The sequence below is a fragment of the Callospermophilus lateralis genome, chromosome 4 (genome assembly GCF_048772815.1).
Source record: "Callospermophilus lateralis isolate mCalLat2 chromosome 4, mCalLat2.hap1, whole genome shotgun sequence".
Classification (NCBI taxonomy): Eukaryota; Metazoa; Chordata; class Mammalia; order Rodentia; family Sciuridae; genus Callospermophilus; species Callospermophilus lateralis.
The window spans coordinates 88347996-88373843 of NC_135308.1; the positions used below are offsets into that span (position 1 = coordinate 88347996).

General features: G+C 32.8%; 1 protein-coding gene across 1 annotated transcript in view; it reads left to right on the forward strand.

The window, feature by feature from the left end:
• The first annotated feature begins 1174 nt into the window (after positions 1 to 1174).
• Positions 1175 to 25848, forward strand: part of LOC143398403 (solute carrier organic anion transporter family member 1B3-like) — an 83751-nt gene continuing 59077 nt past the window's right edge. The window contains exon 1 of the mRNA XM_076855348.1: positions 1175 to 1258. Coding sequence (XP_076711463.1) covers positions 1175 to 1258 — 84 coding nt within the window. The remainder of the gene's footprint in view (positions 1259 to 25848) is intronic.

The following is a 25848-nucleotide window of genomic DNA, read 5'->3' on the forward strand; positions in this document are numbered from 1 at the left end:
AACTTTCAAAGTTAAAAGTTCTCTTAGACTTTGACCCCCAAACTCCACTTACAGGAGTTTAATCCTACAGATATGATCATACGTAAGTAAAACAAAATGATATATTAAAATAATTTTCTAATATGAAATAATTAGATGTAATTGCTTGTTAACATGAGTTAAATATATTATGGATAATGCAATGCTGCAGCTATAAGAAATATTAGTCCCCTTTAAAATAAAATATGTACTGCAGAGTAAAAAGTAAAAAGGACAGTATTGACAATATGATACCATTTGTATTTAATTAAAATGCATTTCATGTTTCTGCATAAGAGGCAAAAGTGAGAAGAAGAGTCTTTGTATTTTTAATATTTCACATTTTCAACTGCATGCATATGTTTTCTTTGAAAAATAGAAGAACGATTTAAAGTAAGATGATAATAGTGGTACATTGAATATGGCCATTGTCTCCGAAAGTTACTTGGAGTACACTTTAGTGCTTTTAAACAAGTCCAAATTCTACCTGCTTTCTGAATCTGGTTCCAGAGTTACTTCCTCTACATTAGGCCATTTTAGTTATAATTCATTAACATGATTCTTTCTCCTCATTTTCAATACCTATTATGTGCAAGGCAGCATTTGTCACTGTGCAAAACTATAAGTTAAACATATATTTGCTTTCGTTAGTTTTATAATCTATGTATGTAGAAAACATTCAAGTCTTAATTTCTGTAATTTAAGAAGTCTTGGGGGCTGGGGATATAGCTCAGTGGTAGAGTGCCTGCCGAGTATGCATGAAGTGTTGGGTTTAATCCCCAATACTGGCAAAAATTAATAGTTTTGTTCATATAATCTAGGATTTGATTCTATATTATCCAATTTAATTGTATTGAGTTTCTTCCCCCAAATATATCTCCCTAACTTAATCACAGTCTTCCCAAGGCTGGAATATTGTGTTTTTCTTTCCTGTGTTTGTATCCAGTACACTCTTAGCTGAGTGGCTGGACATAACAGGCTCAGAATAAATATCACTGATTGACTGGTTGATGCTGATGTTACAGCTTTTCTTATTTCTAAATTGTATATTGTTTGGATGAAATAAATTGTTTTTTTTTCTCCCCAGATAGGTGATCATTTTAAATCAAGCATCAACGACATTTGAAAACATTCACATAATATCTGTGGTTTAATCATGGACCAAAATCAGCATTTGAATAATACAGTGGAGGAAAAATCTTCAGGGAAAAGAAAAAAGAGACGCTGCGATGGATTCAAGGTGGAATGAATGCCATGTTTCCAAACTAAAATAAGTGAATGGGGAGTTATTATTTATAGAAAAGACAACCATTTATTTGAAAGAACACTAAATATCATATTAGAATTTTCAATTGAAGTATACATCAAAATTAACAATATGACACGTATCTCAATTTAAATGTCTTTAAATCTGGTTAAAGTCTTTCTTTGGTGATATTTTAATTTGTAAGTATTCATGATTATTGAAAAAATAGAAATACTTCAGCAGTCTTCTCTGGTTCTTGATGGACCAAAAGACACTTATAAATGTGATTAAAATAAAAGATGTTGTATAATGCTTAACATGAAAAACATTTTTAGAGATAATCTTAAACCTAGAAGATTAATTTCTTGTGAATCACTTTGCCATATTGATCTATTCAAATATTTCTTTCTTAGAGAACAGCATTTGTTATTCTGATAACTTTAAGTAGTATAGTCTGATGGAAAAGAAATCTATAGGAATCTAAAACCTGGCCCAGAGACCTAATTGATGACTTAGAAAAACCATTTGATTTTTCCATTTGCAGGTTAGCAGATATAATGATAATTCCACCTTTTGCATTTGTCACAAAATTGTGGGGCATTAAATAATATTGACACTTTCATAAATAGGAGAAAGTCCTCCTTGGTCACAGTGCAACACAAGGAAACCAAACTTAGCACTAAGTTGAGAAATTTGCCTGAAGTCACCTACCTTGTAAATTGAAAACCCTTTAAACCAAGACAAAGCCTGTAAACCTCATAAAGGGAAATCTTAAGGAAGTCAGGAAATCAGTCACAGCCACTTTTCAACAATATTAAAATTTTTGTTTACTTAGTTGAAATTGTAATTTATCCAGCTGAATAATGATCACACAGATTACATTCAATTGCAGTAATGTTATATCAAGTCCTTTTTATCTTTGTCCAGAGAACATGAAATCTGTTTGTTTTCAGAGATATCTGCTAAAGTCTGCTCTGATGAAATGTTCGAATAAAGTTTAAGCGGAATGCTAGTCACGAGGAAAAGGTTAATGCAGTTGAAGTACATTCTAGGGGTAATATACTGTGTTACAATGATTTCACTTGTATGTACCTAGCAAAGTGACAGCAAATTGGTTGCAATATGATTTTCAGAGTGATTTCTTACAGCATATTTAGAGAAGAGGCTGGGAGGTTTCTGTTAGCAGTGTATGTCAAGTATATTACCTGCAGCCCAATAAAGAAGACACAAAATGATAGTAGTTGACATTTATTGAACGCTTACCATCTTCTAGACACTGATCTAGTGTTTCATTTCTGTTAATGGATTTATTCCTTATAACAATTATGTCAGTCAGATTTTATCATTGCCCTTTTACAGATTAAAAAAAAAATATCTAGGTATACACAGGGCGAATAACTTCCCCTAGCCTCAAAGTTGGTAAGTGGTGGAGCAGGGTCTGATCTGGGGCAGTTGGATTCCAGACTCCAAGTTCTCAGCTCTATTCTGTACTGTTAAAGTAACTGTGGATTTTTATAATATTAATACCCTCAAATATTATGGCAAGAAAGGTTTCATAAATGGATTATATTTAATTATCTTCCTTATTTCACACCTCTAAAAATTCACCTTCAGATCAAATTATTCAGTATCTAGCCACCACGGGGATTCCTATACTTGCTTGTGTGTATGCACATATACAAATACACGTTATTGATTTTCACATAGACTTAGCAGGTTTAAATGTATAACAGTGTGAATGGATAATGAACATATTTAAGGATAATGAACATATTTAAGTAACAACAACATATTTTGATTATCATTTGTGACCCTTTTTCTTCAATTTTTGTATTGGACCAATTAGGTTATAGAGAATGTGTCAGAATATACTTCACCTTCTCATTTGTCATTTCTACTCAATATTTTTGTGCCTCCATATTCAAATGAAAATTCTTCAATGGCACAAAAGCAATGTATTTATCACCCAAAAACATAAATAGTAGAGCAAAGGTAAAATTACTCCCTTTGTGCCACATCCTTCCAGAATAAACAACCCTGAAGGTAAGTATGAGCTACAGCTCTAGTTTTCTATCTAGCTCACTTACTCCAGCTAAAATCTGCAATTTCTATCAAACTTCACTGTTGGTATTGTGCCTTCTGTGAGTGGAGATAGCTGAATAGTGACATGTATTCATTATGATAGTGTCATACAGAGTAGTTTCACTGCCCTTAAAATACTCTGTTCTCTGCTTAGTCAGCCACTTACCCAACACTTGGCAACCACTAACCCTTTAACAGTCTCCACAGTTTTACCTTTTATAGAAAGGCATATAATTGAAATCAGCCTTATCAGATGGGCTTTTTTCACTTAGTGACATGCTTTTAAGTTTCCTTCATGTTTTTTCATGGTTTGATAGCTCTCTCTTTTTTTTTTAAGCAATCCATAGCATTCTATCACTTGGGTATTCTACAGTTTATATGTACACATACTAAAGAACTTCTTGGTTAATTTTATATTTTGGCAATTATGAATAAAACTGCTACAAATATCCATGTATAGGTCTTTGTGTAAAAATAAGCTTTCACTTCTGTTGTGTAAAAACCAAGGAGTGTAATTCGTGGATTATATGGTAAGAATATGTTTAGTTTTATAAGAAACCAACCATCTCTCTTCCAAAGTGTGTACCATTCATTCCCACCAGCAATGGATAAGAATTCCTCTTGTTTCACATCCTCAGTAACATTTTGTTTTTTCAGCATTCTACATTTTGACTACTCTGATAGTTCTATTTTGTTATCTGATTGTCATTTTAATTTGTATTTTCTAGTGACACTAGAAGTGGAACAAATTATGTTTGTTTACATAATTTCCTAAGGTTTTCTTGTTTTTTTTTTATTTACATTTTTATTGCCCTGTGGTCAGGAAAGATACTCAATATAATTTTAATTAAAAAAATTGTTGAGACTTATTCCATGTCCTATATGTTATCCGTACAAGAGAGTGTACCCTCTGCTGATGAGGAAAATGTGTGTTCTGAAGTTGTTGAATGGAATTTTCTACAGACATCAGGTCCATGTAGTCTGTGGGGAATTTTTTTTATTAGTGCATATTAATTGTACAGAATTGTGGGTTTCATTGTGTCATATCTGAATATGCATATAACATATTTATTTGTCACCTACATACCTTCTTTGAAGAAGTAACTGTGGAGTTCTTTGATCCATTTCTTAATCAGGTTGTTTTATTTAAATTTCAAGAGTATCTTTGTATATGTTGGAAGAAGTTCATTAGATATGATTTTTACAAATATTTTGGGGTTTCATGTCTAATGCTTCCACATCCATTGATGTGATCACATGTGTTTTTTTGTTTTGGGGTTTTTTTTGTTTGTTTGTTTTTTCTTTTTTAGCCTGTTGATTCATTAAACCAGCCTTGCATACCTGGAATAAATCTGATTCGGTCATGGTGTTTAATTATTTTACACATTGCTGTATTCAATTTGCTGAATTTGTTGAGTGTTTTGGCATCTGTTTTCAGGGACAATATTGGTCTTCCTTTTTGTGCAATGTCGTTCACTGTTGTAGTATGAGGACAGCACTGGCTTCATGGAATGATAGAGGAAGCATTCCCATTGTTTCTGTCTTCTAGAACTGGTATAGTTTCTTCCTTAAATATTGGAATGGGATCAGCAGTGAAAACACCCACAGTCAGTTGTTTCTCTCTTGGAGTTTTATTAATTATTGATTCAATTTATAAATACATATAGGCCTATACAGATTGTCTATTTCTTCTTATATGAATTTGGGTAGATTGTGTTTTTTGAGAAATTGGTTGGGCTGGGGCTACAGCTTAGCAGCATAGTGCTTGCCTAGCAGTGTGAGGCACTGGTTTCCATCCTCAGCACCACATAAAAAATAAACAAATAAAATAAAGGTATTCTGTCCATTTACAGCTACAAAAAAAAATTTAAAAGAAATCAGTCAATTTTATCTAGGTTATTAAGTTGTGGACATATTGTTGTTCTTTGTATTCCTTTATTATCCTTTTAACGTCCCTGGGGTCTGTAGTCATTTCTTTCCTGTATTTCTGATATTAGTAAATTGTCTTCTTTCTCTCTCTTTTTATCTTCTTAGTGAAACTGGCTAGAAACATAAATTTTATTGATATTTCTGAAGAATAGGCTTTTGGTTTTGTTGATGCCCGATTTTCAATTTCATTGACTTTTCTTTTAATTTTTATTATTTTCATATATTTATTTTGGATTTAGCTTATTCTTCTTTTCCACGTTCCTAAGGTAGGATCTTAAATATTGACTTCAGATTTTTTTCTTTTCTAATGTGTGCATCCAATGCTATATATTCTAAGTATTGTTTTCATTATATCCCGAAAGTTTTGATAAATTGTTTTATTTAGTTCAAAATGCTTTAAAATTTCTCTTGAAAATTCTTCTCTGATGTATATGTTATTTAGAAGTGTGTTGTTTAATCCTCACATATTTTGCAATTTTCCAGTTGTCTTTATGTTATCGATTTCCTGTTTAATTCCATTGTGGTCTGAGAGTTGACATTAGATAATTTCTATTTTTTTAAATTTGTTAAGGTATGTTTTGTGGCCCAGAATATGGTCTATTTTGATGAACGTTCCTTGTGCTGAAGAAGAATGTGTATTCTGTGGTTGTTGATGAAGTGATCTATAGACATTGATTATATCCATTTGGTTAAACTATGTTGAGATCAATTATGTTCTTTCTGCCTGATGGATCTATTTCTGATAAAGGAATGTTTTCAACTATGACAGTGGATTCATCTGTTTCCGCCTTGTATTTCTAGCGTCTTTTTATTCATGTAGTTTGATTTTCTGATAGGTATGAATACATAAAGGATTATTAAATATTCTTTTGGGAGTACATTATGTAACACACTTTTAAAAAAAATCCATGGTAATTTTTCTTGCTTTAAACTCTTCTCCATGTGAAATTAATTTAGTTAGTCCTGCTTTCTTTTAATTAATGTTAGCATACAATTGTTCCATTACTTTTTATTTTGAATGTATTTCTATACTTATAGTGCGTCTCTTGTAAATAACATGTAGTCGGGTCTTATTTGTTGATCTACTATGACAATCTCAGTCTTTTAATTGGTACATACATATTTTGAAAGTAAAGCGATTACTGATACAGTTAGATTAATACTACCATATTTATTATTGTGTTTGATTTGTTGCCCATGTTCTTTATTCCTGATTTTGTCTTCTTTTACTTTTTCTGCCTTTAACTCTTCTTATTGAGCACTTTATATATTTTGATTTACTCTCCTTTCTTAGCATATTCATTATATTTCTTCTTTACTTTTATGGTGGTTGCCATAGAATTTGCATTATACAATTAAAACTAACTTTAATTCAAGTCCACTGTCAACACCATATAACCTCATAGTTCATACCTTATAATAACAAAACATTCATAATTCCCTCCCTGTTCCTTATATCATTGTTGTCATTTAATTTCACACATTTGTATACATATATATTCATAAGGATACATAAGCAAATACCTTATTGCTATTACTATTGTGAACAATTAAAAACAAGAAAATTGTTATTATTTTATATTCATTCATTCCTTATTCAGAGTTCCTCCTTGGTTTGTGTAGGTCTGTGTTTTTGAATTATAATTATTTTCCTCTCTCTAAAACACTGCTTTTAACATCTTGCAAGGCAAATCTACTTGCAATAGATTCCTTCCATTTTTGTTTAAGAAAGTCTATTTCTTTTTCAGTTTAGATAGATTATTTCACAGGGAACAAAATTCTATGTTAGTGGGTTTATTTGTGTGTGTCTGTGTGTGTGCACGCACTTTACATATTTTATTTTACTCCTCTTTCTAGTTCAGTTTCTGAGAGGAAGTCATATATAATTCTTATATTTGGTCTGCTATACATTTTTTTCCCTTCTGGCTTCTCTCAAGAATTTTTTCCTTAATTTTTATTTTCTATAATTGAAAATGATATGCACAGGTATAGTTTTAATTTTTATTTTTGATTTATTTATTTTTTGTCTTTATCTTGATATCCTCTGAGATTCCAGAATCTATGATTTGTTGTTTCACATTAATTTGGAGAAATTCTCAGTCATCATTGTTTCAAGTATTTCTTCTGTTCCTTCCTCCCCCTCTTCTATTTCTAGTGTCCCCATTGTATGTATGTTAGACTTTTTTGGTAGTCCCAAGGTCCTTGAATGTTCTGTTCTAATTTTTCAGGCTTTGTTCTTTTTAGTTTTACAGACTTTTGTTCATGTATCTGAAAACTCAAAATTCTTTCATTAGTCGTGTCCAGTTTACTAAGAAGTCCATCAAAGGCATTCTCATTTCTGTTAATGTTTTGATGTTTAGAATGTATTCTAGTTTTTTCTTAGAATTTTCATCTCTCTGCTTACATTGCTCATCTGTTCTTACATGTTCTCTATTGTACCATTAGAACTCTTAGCGTATTAGTCACATTGTTTTTTAAGTCCCCTCTGATAGTTCTAATATCCTTGCCATATCTGAATCTGTTCCTCATTCTTGCTTTTCAATTTATTTATTTATTTGTTTGTTTGTTAATTTTTGCCTTTTATGTACTTTATAATTATTTATTTATTTATTTTCCTAGATGGCCACACATGATGTCTTGAGTAAAAGGAACTGCTGTAAATAGGTCATTTATAATCTAGTGGTAAGGTGTGGGGGAGGCAAGCATTCTATTGTTCTGTAATTAGGTCGCAATCTTTTAGTGAGTCTTTGCCTCTGGATTGGGAACTCTGCAAATGTGAATCAGGTTTTTCTAACCACCCCTCCTTAGGTGGGCCAGGATGGCTAGAATGGGATGAAGTTGTGCATTTCCCTTCTGTCACACAGAAGGCAAGAACTAGCTGGAGCTGCAGGTTCATGCTTCATCCCAGCTCATGACTTTGATTAAATAGTTTCTCCTGAAGGCTAGCCATATAAAGAACAGAGCAAGTACTCTGGTTTATTTCAAAGTGGTTCTTTCCCTGCTCATTCTGATAAAAGCACGAGAAGATTTCTCTGCAGTGTTTACTTTGAGAATCTGGTGGACTTCCTGCAGAGAAGGCTCACAAAAGGATGGGGTCCTTGACTGGATCCTCTGAAGTTTTTCATGCACAACTTGTCCACACTAAGTCCCCAGCAAATCATCAGTCACACCTGAGGTTTCCCTGCTCTGGCACTGCTTCATTTGTGATTTCTATTTCTGTTTCTCTGCTTTGATAAACTGTGACTCCCTATATTTACCAGTCCATCTCTCTGCTAGTGGGGAGAGAAAAATGACTTGCCATAAACCCTCACCTTTCTTAGGGACCCAAAATGAGTTGTGGATATTTCAACTTTTTTCAGGCTTTTCCTCCTTGTTAGGACAGAAGGGCCACATCCCAGCTTCTTCCATGCAGAATCAGAAAGTGGAAGTCACAGACTTTTAAATAGTATTCATTTACATCATATCAGTTCTAGACTTTTACTTCAGATTTTATTTTAAACAGCTTTTTCACTGCTGTGACTAAAAGACCTGACAACAACAATTGTAAAAGAGGAAAAGTTTATTTGGGGCTCATGGTTTCAGAGGTCTCAGTCCACAAACAGCCAGCTCCATTCCTTGGGCTCGAGGTGAGACAGAACATCATGGTGGAAGAGTGTGACAGAGGGAAGTGGCTCACAGGATGATCAATAAGCAGAAAGAGAGACTCCGCTTGCCAAATACAAAATAAGTACCCCAAAAGTACACCTCCAATGATCCACCTCCTCCAGCCACACACTACTGACCTTCAGTTACTACTCAGTTAATTCTGTCAGGGATTAATTCACTGATTGGGTTAACACTCTCATAATCCCATAATTTCTCCTCTAAACCTTCTTGCATTGTCTCACACATTAGCTTTTGGGGGGACACATCACATAACAATCAGTATGCAACTTATATAGAAATGAGTTTCTTGTTTCTAAATATATGAGGACTTTCTTAAATTTTTGCTACTAATTTCTTTCATAATTTATTGTAGCAAAGACTGTCTGGAGGATATCTACTTTTTGAAAATTTTCAAGACTTCTTTATGTCCCAATACATCATCAATTTTTGTAAGTTACCCTTACGCACTTGAGGGAATTGTATGTTCCTTGAAATGTTTGGTACAGAACTCTACATATGTCTAAGACATCAGTTTTGTTTGTTATGTTATTTAACTCTTCTTGTACCCTTGCTAATATTTTGACTGACCTATCACAAATAGCAAAGTCATGTTAAAATTTCCTTTATGATAGTAGTTCTATTAATTTTTCTTTACATTTTTAACCATTATCTTCTAAGATGATGTATACTTACATCAATATGTAGAAAACTTATTTTTTTCCTTAATGATGTTTCTTTAATTTTACTAGGGTTATTATTTATACAGCTATAAAAGTTTTCTTCAAATGGTTGTATTTTCTTATCTTTTTAGTATTAACATTTTCTCATGATTTAGGACTTTCTTTTATAAAGAGCTTAGAGTTGAGTTTTCAAAATCCCCAATGAAAAATCTCTAGTTTATGTGTTTACATTTTATATACATATATCTATCTAAGACATATAAATATGTGGATATATAGAAATAGTTGTTTCTACTGAGTTTATTATGACAGTTTATCCCTTTCTATGCTCCTTTTAATGCTTTCTTGCACTGTTAAACTGATATGTTTATATTTTCCATAACAAGAAAAACACTATAGCATTTTTGCTATGATTGAATGTTTGTATTTCCCCTCAAATTTGTATGTTGAATAATAATCACCAAAACAATTGTATCAGAAGATGGGGCCTTTAGTCAGTGATTAGGTCTGAGGGCCAAGTCTATATGAAAGGGAATAGTGCCCTTATAAAAAAGGCCCCAAAGAGACCCTTTTCCCCTTCCACCTTATGAGGTTATAGTGAGAAGAGAGCCCTCACTAGACACTACATCTTCTAGTGCCCTGATCTTGGCTTCCTCAGCTTCCAGAATGACGAGGAATAAGATCCTATGGTTTGTAAGTACCTAGTTTTGTTATACACAATATTTTGTTATAGCAGCTCAAGCAGACTAAGACACATGTCCTCATGTCCATTGATATGCCTCCTAAACCTCCAAATCACCTAAAATTGTTTGTATTTTTAATTATAGATAGCATGACTGTTTCCTCTCTTGTTTTATGATTTTTTAAGGATAACAACAAAATTTATCAAGTATTTTATCCACTTTGTTTTACAAATCTCATGTAGTATCTTTAAGATTAGATTCTTTTATTTAAGTAATTTTTCCAAAACCATTTTGAATGTGACATTTTATGTACCAATTTTTCTGAAACCCTCTTTGCTTAAGAATGTATATTCTTATAGCTGAATGGCTATTTTACTAAATATGAAATTCTAGGTTCAATGTTCTCTTCAATACTTTAAAAGAAATATTTTTTGTTCTTTTTACATTCACTCTTGCTATTAAAAATTGATGTGCTCTTTCTCCTGAAACACTTCAAAAATTTTTCTTGGATATTTTTAAATTTTACTATGCTGCTTGTCATTTTTCCACATGCAAGTGTGGGTTCTTCCTTCTCTCTCTTGTTGAGTACTCAATGGCCTTCTCAACCTGAGTTAGTTTTGTTTTAATCTTTATTGAACATTACATATCTTGAATTTATTATTATTTAAATATTTCTCCTCCTCAATTTATTTTTCCACTTTTAATCAGTTATGATCAATTTTGGACATAATATTTTATAATATTAATGCAATATTTTATATATATTTATACATATAAAACTCCAAATATTTTTGTAAACATCGCAGTTTGATTTTCCAATTTAGCCTTTCTCTTTTTTATTTCATATATTATTTTTAAACCATTATATTTTATATCTCATATTTTCTGCTTCTTAAAAACAATGTGTCTTAATTTCATTTGGCTGATATTTGTTATATATGAAACTTCTGGTGAGAGTCCTCTGAAACATCTGCTTTGTATGGTGACCACATCCCAGTTTTTGTTTGTTTGTTTGTTTCTCTCTTTTGAAGGGATGTCTGTTCCTCTAAGATCCTGCAGCATTTCCCTCTGAGTTCTCCTATCCCTGGTGGGGTTACTCTTTCTGGTAATGGGACAGGGGAGGACTGAAGGACAGAACCTTGTCAGTGTGAGAACCAAGAGCTCAGCAAGCAGAGGGAGATGAACCTGAGGGTGAGCACCAGCCACCAGTAAACCACCTGTCACCCTGCACTTGGTCAATTGCCTCTAGCCAGGGCTCCCTCAGTACCTGAGGGAGGCAATACTCTGGAGAGCCTGTTCTAATATTGTAGGAATGTTGAAAGGATTACCTCTGAAAGAGAATTCCAAAGTCTAATCCCAAGGCTCTCTCCTCTTCCTAGCTGATCTGTTGGGCAGGACTTCTGAGTCCCTGTGTTTTCACCCTGGAGGCCCTTGTGACTGCAGAATCATGCACCTCTATTGAAGACAGCCTCCAATGATATAGCTGTGGATTTTAACAGAGTAATACAGTAGCTGTAGAGAGAAAATCAAATCCAAAAGTTTTTGGCCCCAGGGATGAAGGCGAAGTTGAAGATTGGTTTATGAAGATTTTGGAGCCTGAGAGCTTTCCTCTCCCCTCTTAAAACACAAGCACAGTACTGGTGGATGATTAAAATATTATGTCCAAGTCTGCCAGTTTAAATTATGTATGTATTTTTTTTGTTTGTTTGAAATAAAAAACTTTTATTATTCATAGGTCCTGGGGTGACTGGCATGGCCAGAGACCATACAGAAATCTATAAACAAGTGGGGAGAGAGAGAGAGGGAGAGAAAGAAAGAGAGACAGAGACAGAGACAGAGACAGAGAATGAATGAGAACACATATGGGAGGACATATGGATCCTGGGCATGTGGGTCTGATGTAACTTTGCATCTGGTCAAGCAGCCCCATGAAAACTTTAATATATTTTTAAACACTCTGGTAAAATGATTATATTAAGAAAACAATTTATGACAGAAAAAAGTTCATCTTTTAAATAAAGCACTTTATAATTCAGAAGCAACTAAAGCTGATGACAGACAACTGCAGGGGTATCACCAAAGGATAGGACCATGACAAGTGAATACATATAATTTGGTGCAAATCAATCAAATAAGAGAGCACAGAAATGCACAGACAGAAAAAGTGATCAACACTGTAAAGGTCTAAAAGAAACAAACCATAAGAGGTTTGTTTGACTAATATAAAAACTCTCTTTGAATTTCCCTTGAACTCCACATCTGCCTTACTTGTATCAACTGGATCTATTTATTTTTAAGCATCTCAAGTTTGACTTTGAAAAGAAAATTTCATTTTATTTAGGGCTAAAATTTTTCTCTTTTTCTTATATTTCTCACCCCAAGTATCAGTATTACTACATCTAGTTATCCAGGCTAGAAACCTGAAAGATAAAATCAGAATCCTCGCTTCCCATTATAGCCACATTATTTTGATTTTCCTCTTAAATTTCTCCCAAATGTATCTGTAATATTTCTCTTTCCAATTCTACTCATCTTTTTTTTTCTTAATGTTTTCTGATCTCATCTTGCTTAGAGATTTCCTTGCCATAAGCTTATCTTTCTCATGGCTGTGAGAATAAACCCGAAATATTAAATCTCTTTGTCTTATTTAAATATGTACATTAACCCTCCAGTGTCTGGCTATTTCATTCTTGCTTTTATTTGTATCCTTTTTCTTTCAGGGCCTGTTTTTACAGGCTTTCTATTTTGTTTTAAATGTCTTATTTCTTCATCGGTTTATAAAATTCTATTACCCCTAAAGACTGAACTCAAATATTATCACATTTATAAATACTTAACCTGTACAAATTACTCACTTTTTTTCCTGTGTACCTCATAACTTTATAAACTTGTGCAAGGACAGCACTGAATTCTGAGCTGTCATCCTTCATCTATTGTTCATACCTCCCAGAAGATGATTTGTTCTGTTAGGGCATTTACGATGTCTTCTTAAGTTTTACTGACCTAGTTCTTCTGTCCCGGTCTTGCCTCCAAAACTTGGCAGAAAAACTGCCATATTGTGATTACTCAATACACATTTGTTGAGCAAGTCAGTTGAGGTTCAGGTAAGTTCACCGAGTTCATAAGAACCGTACCTGTGACAAATGGAAACTTGGAACAGTCATCTGACTTCAAGTCCAGAATTCTTGTTAACGATCAGTAAACAAGTGCCCTGCCACGGCTGCAGGTAAATACAGACTTTTACCTCTTATTCCAGTTGTCAGCTGTCTTTTTTCTGCCAGTGACACTTTTTAAGATCTGTTGGATGATTGTGAACATTTGGACCCCTGTTTCGAAACTTCTCAATCAAAACTACTCTGTTGTCTTGCTCCTGACCGTCCAGTGTTTTTCACTGGAGATTTTAGCTTTCTTCTTGTTTAGCCGTTTTGTAAAATTTTGAGAAAGTTATTATATCATTTTTTTTCTATGAATTTGTCTTGTATTAAAAACAGGGCTAGTGGGGCTGAGGTTGTAGCTCAATGGTAGAGAGCACGCCTCGCATGTGGAAGGCACTGGGTTCGATCCTCAGGACTACATAAAAATAAAATGAAGGTATTGTGTCAACCTACAACTAAAAAAATGTTTAAAAAAACAGGGCTAGTAATGTAGTAATGCCCAATTCACAGAATTGATTAATCTACCTATATTAACTCATTTCATGACCTCATAGAATCCCCACTCATTGGAGATGTCCTAGTCTGGCTATTGGGTTTTATATCTCTTACTTCTTTCTTGGTAGAACCAATTTAGGATTTTACTGTGAGAATTTTGACTTTTTGAGTCTCTTATCTTGAACTTAAATGTCTTTTAAGATTGAAGTCATGGATTGTATAAAAGTTGTCTCTGAACTTTTTGAAAGCTTCTCTTAGCTAGAATGGGACTTACCTTTGACTGTGCTTATTCTAGCTTTAATAAGATATCCTGTTGATTTCTGAAATTCCTCTTCTCTTGATTTCACCAATCAGCACTCTTTTGGTTAGCATTTAAGTAAGAGTCTGTGTTTTTGTGACAACCAACAAATCATATTGTTAGTATGCTCATCACTGATTCTATAGGTACCTACCTTAGTGGCTAGCATAAACTTTATTTGGCTAAATCATCAGTCATATTGTTACGTGAGTGAACTTACAGCAGATAAAGAATTCACCCATAGCAAGAGAAAAAAAAAAAAAGAATGAAAAAGAACAGGGTTTTAATGTTAGTATGATGATTATTTCTCAAAGAGTTATAAGAAAAGCATACAAATGAGACATCAAAAACTTGATTGTTGACAAAGAAGGTCTATTTTATGGGCTGTTAAGCATGACAAAAATTTCAAAAAATGAATCAATAATCTGTAAATTCAAGCTGTGATGTTTATTCTCTTTGAATATAGTACAGAGGATTAGGATGAATATGAATCTGTATGAGTAATATGTAAATGCTTTATTGAGATGATACAAATATTGAGAATGTGGGGAGAATACTGTATTGCCAAATTAAGTAGGGGAAAGATAATATAGGTGACATGGAGATAGTAAAGGAAGAAAAAAAAAGTGCATACTTTAAAAAGTATGCACATATCAAATTTATATGTTAATGTAAAGGTATATAAATTTGAAACTGTGACTCAAATAAATTGATTGAAAATATTATTATTTTTTATTAAGAGAGTAAGTGTTCACCAGGAATTGTAGTACATAGACTTTAAAATTAAAAAACAAAAACAAAATCATTTTAAAAAGGGAAAAAATAGAGCATATGCTACTTGGGAGGCCAAGGTAGGAGGGTCATTTGAGTACAGAAAGTCAAAGCCATCTGGGCAACACAGGGAGATGCAGTCTGAGAGAGAGAGAGATAGAGAGAGAAAGAGGAACAAGGAAGGAAAAAAATAAGAAAAAGAAAGAAAAAGCCAGCTGATGAATTAACCCTATGTTATCTACAAAGAAATGGAAATTTTCATTTGCAGCCCTGGAGGCAAGAAGACAATAGAACTATATATTCCAGAGAATACACACTTACCAAAATTCTGTTTCAAGTAAAATATCTTCAGAAATAAAAGGCTAAAAAAATTATCACTGACAACCCTTTAGTAAAAAAATTATTAATTGATATTCTCCATTAACAAGAGCAAATAATCCTAAGTTAGTATGATGATTATTTTTCAAAGAGTTAGAAGAAAAACATACAAATGAGACATCAAAAACTTGATTGTTGACAAAGAAATAGAATCCCCACTCAATTGGAGATGTCCTAGTCTGGCTATTGAGTTTTATATCTCTTACTTCTTTCTTTGTAGAACTAATTGAGGATGCTACTGTTACACAAGAAATAATAGTAACCCAGGGTCCTGTAAAATTGTTAGCATATCAAAAATTTGTCTCCTGTAAATAAAAATGAGCTGAGATTAAAATCTAAAATGATATTAATAGATAAGCAGCTGAGAAAGAGAAGCAGCAGAGGAAAGTATAAGGATTGTAAGTGTTGCAATTAAAAGGTAATTTAGAATTACAATTCTGAATTACCCAGATTCTAAATTACTCAGCAAAATTGCCCAGATTCAAATCTTGGCTTGGCTACTTATTAGTTATAATTTCCTGGGGAAGTTACAGACTCTCAAAACTTTGATTCTCATATTCTTCAAAATGATGATAATGCAATTACCTCATTGATTGTGAGGATTAAGTAAGTTTGCATATGTGAAGAATTTGGCACAAAATACTATGTAAGTATTGTGTATCTTCATCATTCTAAAGGAGCAAAGACCTAAGAATGGAGAAGGGAAACAATAAAAGGTAACAATTTTTCAAAAGTACAAACAAGATTGGAGAAATAATTAAATTCTCTCAGTGAACTCATAATGTGCATGATTAAATTTATCAGTTAAAAGAAAAAGACAAAAAATAAAGATTCTATCCAAGAAAAACAATATATACAATTATAATAGGTATTCTTAGAACACAATGACAGAGAAAGTTAATTTAAAATAATAAAGAAAGAAATTGAGACACAGTATCCTGGGCAAATATTAATGCAAATAAAACAAGTATAGTAACACTAATAAACTATTGCCTATATTAGAATTCAAGATAAAAATTACTAAAGGGACAAAAAGTGGTATTTTGAATGAAGAGAAGCTTAAGAGTACCTTCAGTGATTTCTTCATTAAACATACTACATCAAAGACCTGAAGCTATGAATAAGATAAAGGTCCATCAACATCATATATATATATATATATATATATATATATATATATATATATATATATATTTTAAGATGAAGAAACATTACCATGAAAGCCAAGACTATTGTATTCTTAATCTTTTACTAAACTTACTCTATCACATGTCTATTCATCTGTACATCCCTTAATTCAGTTACAAGTCCATGTTATTTTTCATTCACTTCAAAGTAGATTACTGACATCAATCACTTTCCCTTAAATACTTCAGCATGCATTTCATTAAACTGAGCTCAACTCTTGTTTATGGAAACAGATGGAACCCGCCCTGCTGACACCTTGATTTTAGTCCCATGAGAACCTTGACAGACCTCTGACCCACACCACTGTTAAGATAATAAATCTGTGTTGTTTAAAAAAAAAAAAAAAAAAAAAAAAGAGACCTGAAGCTTGTTGATCTAAGAAAACAAAGGTCACATTGTCTTATTCTTAGTGGAGCAAAATTTTGGAGAGAAGGAAGAGTTAAAAGTAACTGATTATAGTGTGAAACACAATTCACTGGTGTACTCAGGGAAATGTATTAGCTTCCTACTGCTATTGAAATAAATTACCAGAAAGTTGATGGCTTAAATAACACAAGTTTACAGTACAACTCTGAGTGTCTGAAGTCCAATATGAGTTGCTTGGGCTAAACCCAAGGTGCCAGTAGAGAAGGTTCTTTCCAGATGCTCTGGGGGAGAATCTGGTCCGTGGCTCTTCCAGCTTGCAGAGATTTCCACTGTCTTTGGTGCATTGTCCCTTTTGAGCACTGTCATCACTCCAACCTCTGATTTCATTGTCATGCCTTCTTTTACTCTGATATCCTGTCTTCCTCTTTTCCACAGTAAGGACCCTTGTCATGACAATGACCTACTCAGATAATTCAGGCTGATCACTCCCTGAAACAGCTTTAACATAATCACATCTTGCAAAGTTCATTTTGCAATGTAAAGTACCACATTCACAAGTTGTAAGGATTAGAACAAGAATACCTTTGGAATAAAACATTATTTTGCTTACTCTAAGAGGTGAGAGGCACTTGTGAATATAATTACAGAAAGATAATTTTTCAGCAAGTGCCAGAATTTGCTGAAAAAAAAAAAGGGTAATATTTTTTTCTGACTTGACAATCTATTGACAATCTTTTAACTAAGATTTGGTCAAGGTCAAATTACTTAAAGAATATTTTTGGAGGTGTGATAACAGAATAATAGTAAAGCAGGCAGTTCTCAATTTCCTGTTCTCTTACATAAAGATGGAAAATTGACAAAGGCCATTAGAACCAAGTTTTTAAAACTCTGGAAAACAGCCACAGTTTTATAGCAATTCGGTGAACACTGAGTCAAGGAAAAGACACCACAAAAATGAGGGAGAAACTTTGCACTTTTGCTCACCTTTGCCACCTTCCCTCCCCCATCAGCAGTAGTCTTAAAGACAGATGCACATTCTCTGTAGGTCTCTGGTCTCTAGTTTCAGAGAAGCAGAACAAGCCAGGGAAGAGTTTCTTTGGAAAATAAAGACCTTCATAAGCAACCATGTACATGGAGGTATTTAGAAAGCTATGTGTGTGTCCAGGACAAGATGTGACATAAAAGATAAGAGACCTGAGAAGGCCCTCAGCTTTCATCTCATCAGTTGATGGGCACCAAGACTAGTAAATGCTTGTATTTTAAACTATGCAGTCTATGGGAATTTGTTATATCAGCTTGAACTGATCAAGACAAGGATTTAACAGCAGATTTGAACAGGCAGAACACAGAATTAGTAAACTTGAAGATAGGACAGTTGAAATTATCAAGTATAAGAAGAAGAAAGGAAAAAAATGACAAAGAAAAATGAACAAAAGGTAAGAACCTTCTTTACTTTCAAATGAACCAATAATTATGAGTGTCTCAGAGGTAGGAGAGAAAAAAACAAAGGAATAAAGAATATTTGAAGAAATAATGGCTATTTTCTTCAATTTGATAAAAGATATGAATTTAATACCTTAGAAGCTCAAGGAATTCCATGTAAAATAAATTCAGAGATTCACTCTGAGACACTTATAATCAACCTATTAAATGTCAAAGAAAAAGAGAAGCTCTTAAAAAGTAGCAAGAGAAGCAGCTCATCATATGTAAGTGTTTCTCATTAAGAGTAATAACCATTACTGTATCAGAAACCATGGAGATGAGAAGACAGTGGGATGATATGTACAATATCAGATGTACAAAGAACCCTAAAAGTTAAAAAAAATAAAATAAGCAAACAAATCATAAAATTTGGAAAACATCCAAAGATACTTCATTGAATATGATAGACAGATGACAAGTAGTCATATAAAAAATGCTTAACATCAATTGGCAACCTATGTGCACACAAAAGCCTGCACCTAACTGTCTAGGCAGCACTATCCATAACTCCCAAAACTTGGAAATGACCAAGATGTCCTCCAATAGGCAAATAGGCAAACAAATGGTGATACATTTATACAATGGAATATTTTTTTTTGGCTATAAAGAAATCAAGCCATAAAGAGACATGGAGTGAAATATGTCATTTGCTGGTAAATGGGTAGATCAAGAGAACATCATGCTAAGTGAAATTTTAAGTGATAGCATCATTCTTAAAAGGTTACATACTATATGATTCCAACTATATGAAATTCTGAAAAAAATCAAATCTCTGAAAACAAAAAGTTTAGCAGTTGCTCAAAGAAGAGGAAGAACAAATCGACAATGATGTTTTTAGGAAAGGAAAACTATCCCGCATAATACAGTAAGCAGACCATCATATATTTGTCAAAATCTATAAAATGTACAACACAGAGTGTTGTAAAGTAGCGGCTTGAGTTAGCATAACGTATCAATCTTGACTTATCAATATAAACAAGTGCCACAGCAACACAAGACTAAATAATAAGTGAAAATGTATATGGAGAAAAGGAGTTTGTGGGAACTCTGTACTTTATGGTCTATTTTTCTGTAAACATAAAATTGCTTTAAAAATAAAGTCTTAATTAAATTTTAAAAACAACCTTTAACTAATTACTATCAAACCAAATCGAACAACATACTAAAACGATATATATCATGACAAATTGAGATTTGTTCTGGAAATGCAAGTATGGTTAAACATAGAAAATTAATCAATGAAATATAGTTCATTAATTAAACAAAGACAAAACCCACAAGATCACCTCAACTAATGCTAACACTTGTTAATGATTAAAAAACCCTCATAAAACCAGCAATACAAGGAATTTTTCTCAACATAATAAAGGAATTTATAAAAAGTTACCACTGATATCATACTAAATGTTGAAAGACTGAAAGCCTTCCTCTTAACATCAGAACAAGGCAATAATGCCCACTTTCAACAGTGACCATTCAATATTGCATTACAGCTTCTATCCAGAGCCTTTAAATAAAAAAATAAATAAATAAAAAGCATCTAAATTTGAAAGAAAGAAGGAAAACTATCTCTATTTGCTGGTGAAATGTTCCTAAATGGATAAAAATCCCAAAGAAAACACACACACACACACACACACACACACACACACAATCTATTAGAGGTAATAATAAATGAACTAAACAATACTTAATGGTATAAAAATCACATGAATAGTGTTTCTACACACCAGCCATGGAATATTCAAGAAATAATAAAGTAAACCCATTCACAATGATATAGCTAAGAAAAAAATCTAAAAATGAATTTAAGCAAGGAGGTAATAAAAAGTACACTGCAAACCACAAAGTATTGCTGAAAAAAATTAAAGAAGACCTAAATAAATCAATATCAAGCACTGAGATTAAATAGTGTTTATGGATTGGAAGATGTTATTATCAAAATATTGATATTATACAAATTGTTCCACATATTGACCACAGTCCCTATCAAAACTTCAATAGCTTTTTCCCCCGAGAAATAGAAAAGCCAATCCTTAAATTCATGGGGAATTCTAAAAGTATCCCAATAGTCAAAACCATATTGAAAAAAGTGAAAAAAGTTGAAAGACTCTTATTTCTCTATTTCAAGCAGACTTGGAAACTATAGTAATCAAAATTGTATGGTGCTGGCAGTAGGGTAAACATACAAATAATGGAATATACCCAGGAGTCCAGAAATAGTCCCATACATCTATGGCCACTTGATTTTTGACAAAAGCACTAGGTTTATTCATTGGGCAAAGAGTAGTCTTTTCAACAAATTGGGCTGAGAGAACAGGATTTTCATAGGAAAAGAATAAAGATAGACACTCATACCTCATAGCATATACAATTATCTCAAATTAGATCATAGATCTAAATTTAAGAATGAAAGCCACAAACCTCTTAGGTGAAAATATGATGTAAGTCTTAATGACCTTGGTAATGGATTCTTAGATATATCAAAAGTTTGTGGGAAAAAGAAAGAAGGAAAAAAACTACAAATATTGAACTAGGAAAATTTTAAAACTTTTGGGCAAAATATATACATATATATATATGTATATATATACATATATATAAAATCAAGAAAGTGAAAAGAATCTACAGAATGGACTGAAAATTAAATATTTGCAAATCATATTTTTGATACTGTATAAAAATCCAAAATATATTGAGAATACTTACAACTCAATAAGAAAAACAACCCAATTAAAAAAATGTGCAAGGGCTTGTATAACTATTTCTTAAAGGAGATATGAAAATCCTAATAAGCACTGATAAGATACTCAATATCTTTTAGTCATTAAGAAAATGCAAATCAAAACCACAATGAAGTAGCACTTCACACATGCTAGCATGACTATAATAACTTTTAAATGGAAAGTAAATGTCGGTGAAGATGTGGGAAAATGAACCCTTGTACGTTGCTGATGGAAATAAAAAATGGCACAGATGCTATGAGAAAGAATTTTGCCGTTCTTCAAAGAGCTAAACATAGAAATAGCCATTTGACCCCAAAATTCCACTCCTGGGTACATACCCTGAAGAATTATAAAAAGGGACTAAAACAGATACTTGCACACAATATTCAGTGCAGTATTTATAATTGGTGGAAAAACGCAAGTATTCAACAACAAATGAATAAGCAAATTAACTGAGACAGAAAATAAATTAGAGATAACCAGAAACTAGAGGAAGGGAGAATGCCAAGTTATTGCTTAATGGTTACAGTTTCTATTTGAGGTAATAAAAAATCTTAGAAATAGATAGTGGTGATTTTGAATATAAATAACATCAATGAGTTGTATACTTAAAATAGTTAAAATGACAAATTTATATCATATCCTTTATGTAAAAATTATTTTTTAAAAAAATGTTTGGATGTCACAGAAAAAGCAACAAATATTCACTGAGAAGATGATTTTTATGGTTTTGTAAAACCTTTCATAATGACCAGGTGCCGAGGCATATGTCTGTAATTCCAGCAGCTCAAGAGGCTGAGGCAGGAGAATTGTGAGTTCAAAACTAGCCTCAGCAATTTAGCGAGGTACTAAGCAACTTAGTGAGACCCTTTCTCTAAATAAAATGCAAAAAAAAAAAAAAAAAAAAAAAGGGCTGCAGAAATGGCTCAGTGGTTAAGCACCCCTGAGTTCAATCCCCAGTAACTGCTCCCCCCGCAAAAAAACTTTGATAACAATTATAACTGAAGAGATCATGAAAGTTTTAACAAAATATATGACATTTTAGTTACAAATTGTTGAAATCTGATGGAATGTGACAATTCAAAGGTAGCTTTTGTGTTGAAAAAAACTGAATTACTGGAGGGTAGAAAAGAATAGAGGAGGGAATATTCATTGAGAAGTTTTAAGTTCATACAAGACTTGATAGATTGGGAGATGGCAATGTGGTGAAAAGCAGTTGTGGAGACAAATTAGAAGATTTCAGTAATATACCACAATTCTGCTGCCCACAATTATGCAAACCCAGTCGGATATGTATATTTTTCAACAGGAAGCCACCCATATTTCTTTTTTACTGAAAAAAAAATATTTTTTTAAATTGTACCAAAAAAGAACCAAACAAACATTACATTTGTTGTTTCACATAGTTTATAAATCAGTAGTGTTAAGTACATTCACATTGATGTGCAAAAAACCTCTAGAACATTTTCAGCTTCCAACACTGAAACTCTACACCCACCCACTTAATACAATTCCTCTTCTCCTCGCCCTGTTTTTTTTTTTTTTTTTTCTTTTTGGTGGTTGGGGGCGGCTAAGTATTGGACCCAGGGCCTTGAGCATGCAAAGCAAGTACTCTACCAACTGAGCCACATCCTCAGCCCACCCCTAGCCCTTTGAAAGAGCTTTTCTACTTTATGTTTCTAAGGTTTTTAAAAATATTTTTTAGATGTGATGAGATGGGCCTTTATTTTGTTTATTTATTTATATGTGGTGCTGAGAATCAAACCCAGTGCCTCAGACATGCTAGGAAGCACTCTACCACTCAGCTACAACTCCTGGTCCCTAAGTTTTTTAATATTTTAGATACTTCTTATAAGTAGAATTATATATCATCTGTCCTTTTTCTTTTTCTTTTCTTTTTTTTTTTTTTTTGGTACGAGGGATGGAACTCAGGGGCACTCAACCACTGAGTCACATCCCCAGCCCTATTTTGTATTTTATTTAGAGACAGGGTCTCACTGAGTTGCTTAGCGCCTCACTTTTGCTGAGACTGGTTTTGAACTCCAGATCATCCTGCCTCAGCCTCAGGTGCGCCACCACACCTGGCTATCTCTCTTGTTTTGATTGGCTTATTTGGTTTAATATAATGACCTCAAGGTTCATCCATGTTATAGCATGTAGTAGGATTTTCTTCTTTTTTTTTAAAGCTGCATACTATTAAATTGTATGTATATATCTTTCTTTAACCATTTATCTGTGAATGGTCATTTGAGTTGCTTCTACCTCTTGTCCATTGTAAATAATACTTCAATGAACATGACATATCTCTTCAAGATCCTGCTTTGGATACTTTTGAATATACCGAAAAGGACTGATGGATTATATGACAATTTTTTTGAGGAGCCTTCATAGTCTTTTCCCTAATGGCTATGCCATTTTACATTTATACCAACAAGCACTACCTTCTCCAAATTCCTACCAACACTTACTATTTTCTTTTCTTTGGTTAGTGGTTATCTTGAAAGATATGAGACAGTATTTCATTGTGGTTTTGATTTGCATCTCCCTGAGGCTGAGCTTATTGGCTATTTGTATACCTTCTTTGGAGAAATATCTATTGAAGTCCTTTTCTCATTTAAAAAAATACTTTTTTTAAATCATGTAAGTTCTTTACATTGTTTAGATATTAACCCTTTGTCAGATATATAAATTGTGATTATTTTCTACCACTCCATAGGTTATTTTATTCACTCTGTTAAGTTTTTCCGTGTGCAGAGTTTTTAAGCTTAAGGTAGTTCTATTTGCCTATTTCCTAATTTTTGCCTATGTTTTTAGTGTCATATCTAAGAAATCATTGGTAAATCTCATGCCCCTAAGATTTCTCCCTGTTTTTTTTTTTTTTCTAGTAGTGTAAGAGTTTTAGATCTTCTACTTACATCTTTAATCCTTTTGAGTTTGTTTTTATATGGTGTAAAGTGTAAGGATGCAACTTCATTCTTTTACATATGGTAATTCAGTTTTTCCCAGCACCTTTTGTTGAAAAGACTGTTCTTTCTCCATTATGTAGTCTTGGCATCCTCAGTGACAATCATTGGGTTTTTTCTGGGATCCCTTCTCTGTCCAATTTGGTCTATAGATCTATCTTTATGCCACTGAAACACCATCTTAATTACAAATGCTTTGTAATTACTATTGTAGTATATTTTGAAATCAGGAAATGTAAGGCATTAACTTCTGCTTCAAGATTATTTGGGCTATTCAGGTTGCCTTTGGGTTCTGAATGAATTTCAGATTTTTCTGTAAAAAAAAAATATGAGAATCTTGATAGGAATTGCATTGTATCTGTAGATAGTTTGGGACAATATGGACATTTTAATATTAGGTCTTCTGATCCATAAGCAGGGAATATTTTCTCACTTATGGTGTCTTTAATTTCTTTCATCAATATTATAGTTTTCATTGAACAAATCTGTCACCTCCTTGGTTAAGTTCATTCCTAAGTTTATAAGTATTATATATATTTTGATGCTGTACTAAGTGGGATTGTTTTCTAATTTTCTTTTTAGATTGTGCATTGTAGTGTATAGAAACAGCAGATTTTTGAATGTTAATTTTTCTGTCCTGCAACGTTGCTGATTTTTAATGTTTCAAATTTGGATGCCTTTTATTTGTTTCTTCATTCATTTTTTTTAATGTCTAATTGCTCTGGCTGGAGCTTCCAGAACTAGGTTGAATATTAGTGGTAATTTCTGATCTTAGAGGAAATACTACCAGTCTCCCCCTTGAATATGATATTAGTTGTGAGCTTTCCTTATATGGCTTTTATTATGTTGAGGTCATTCCCCACTTCCTACTTTATTCAGTACTTTTATCATCAACAGGTGGTAAAGTTTACAAAAACAACTTTTTTGCATTTATTAGGTAATCATGAGTCTTTTGTCCTAAATTTTGTTAAGATGTTATGGTGATTCAATTCATATATTGAATCATCTTGCATTTTTTTGCTTAAATACCACATATAAGAGACAACATATGACCCTTGACATCCTGAGTTTGACTAATTTTACTTAACATAATGGCCTCTAGTCCCATCCATTTTCATGCAAATGACATAATTTCACTTTTATTTATGGTTGAATACACACCATTGTGTATATAGACCACATTTTCCTTATCCATTCATCCATTGATAGATACCTAGACCTGTTCCATAGATTAGCTATTATGAATTGTGCTGCTATAAACATGGGTATGCATGTATCACTATAGTATAATGACTTTAATTCTTTAGAATAAATATGAAGGAGTGGTATAGCTGGGTCATATGGTGGTTCCATGCCTAATTTTAAGCAACTTCATATTGATTTCCATAGTGGTTGTACTAATTTGTAATACTACCAATAGTATAAAGGTGTTCCTTTTTTTCTCCACATTGTCTCTAGCATTTATTATTATTTGTATTTTATTGTTGTTTTAGTACTGATGATTGAACCCAGAGGCACCTAACTACTGAGCAATATCCCCAACCCTTTTTTATTTTGAGACAGGTTCTTACTAAATTTCTTATGGCCTCCCTAAATTGCTGAGGCTGGCTTTGAATTCTGTAATCTTCCTGTCTCAGCCTCCCAAGCTGCTAGGATTATAGGTTTGTGCCACTGCTTCTGCCTTATTGTTTGTATTCTTAATGACTGCAATTTTGACTGGTGTGAGATAAAATCTCAGTATAG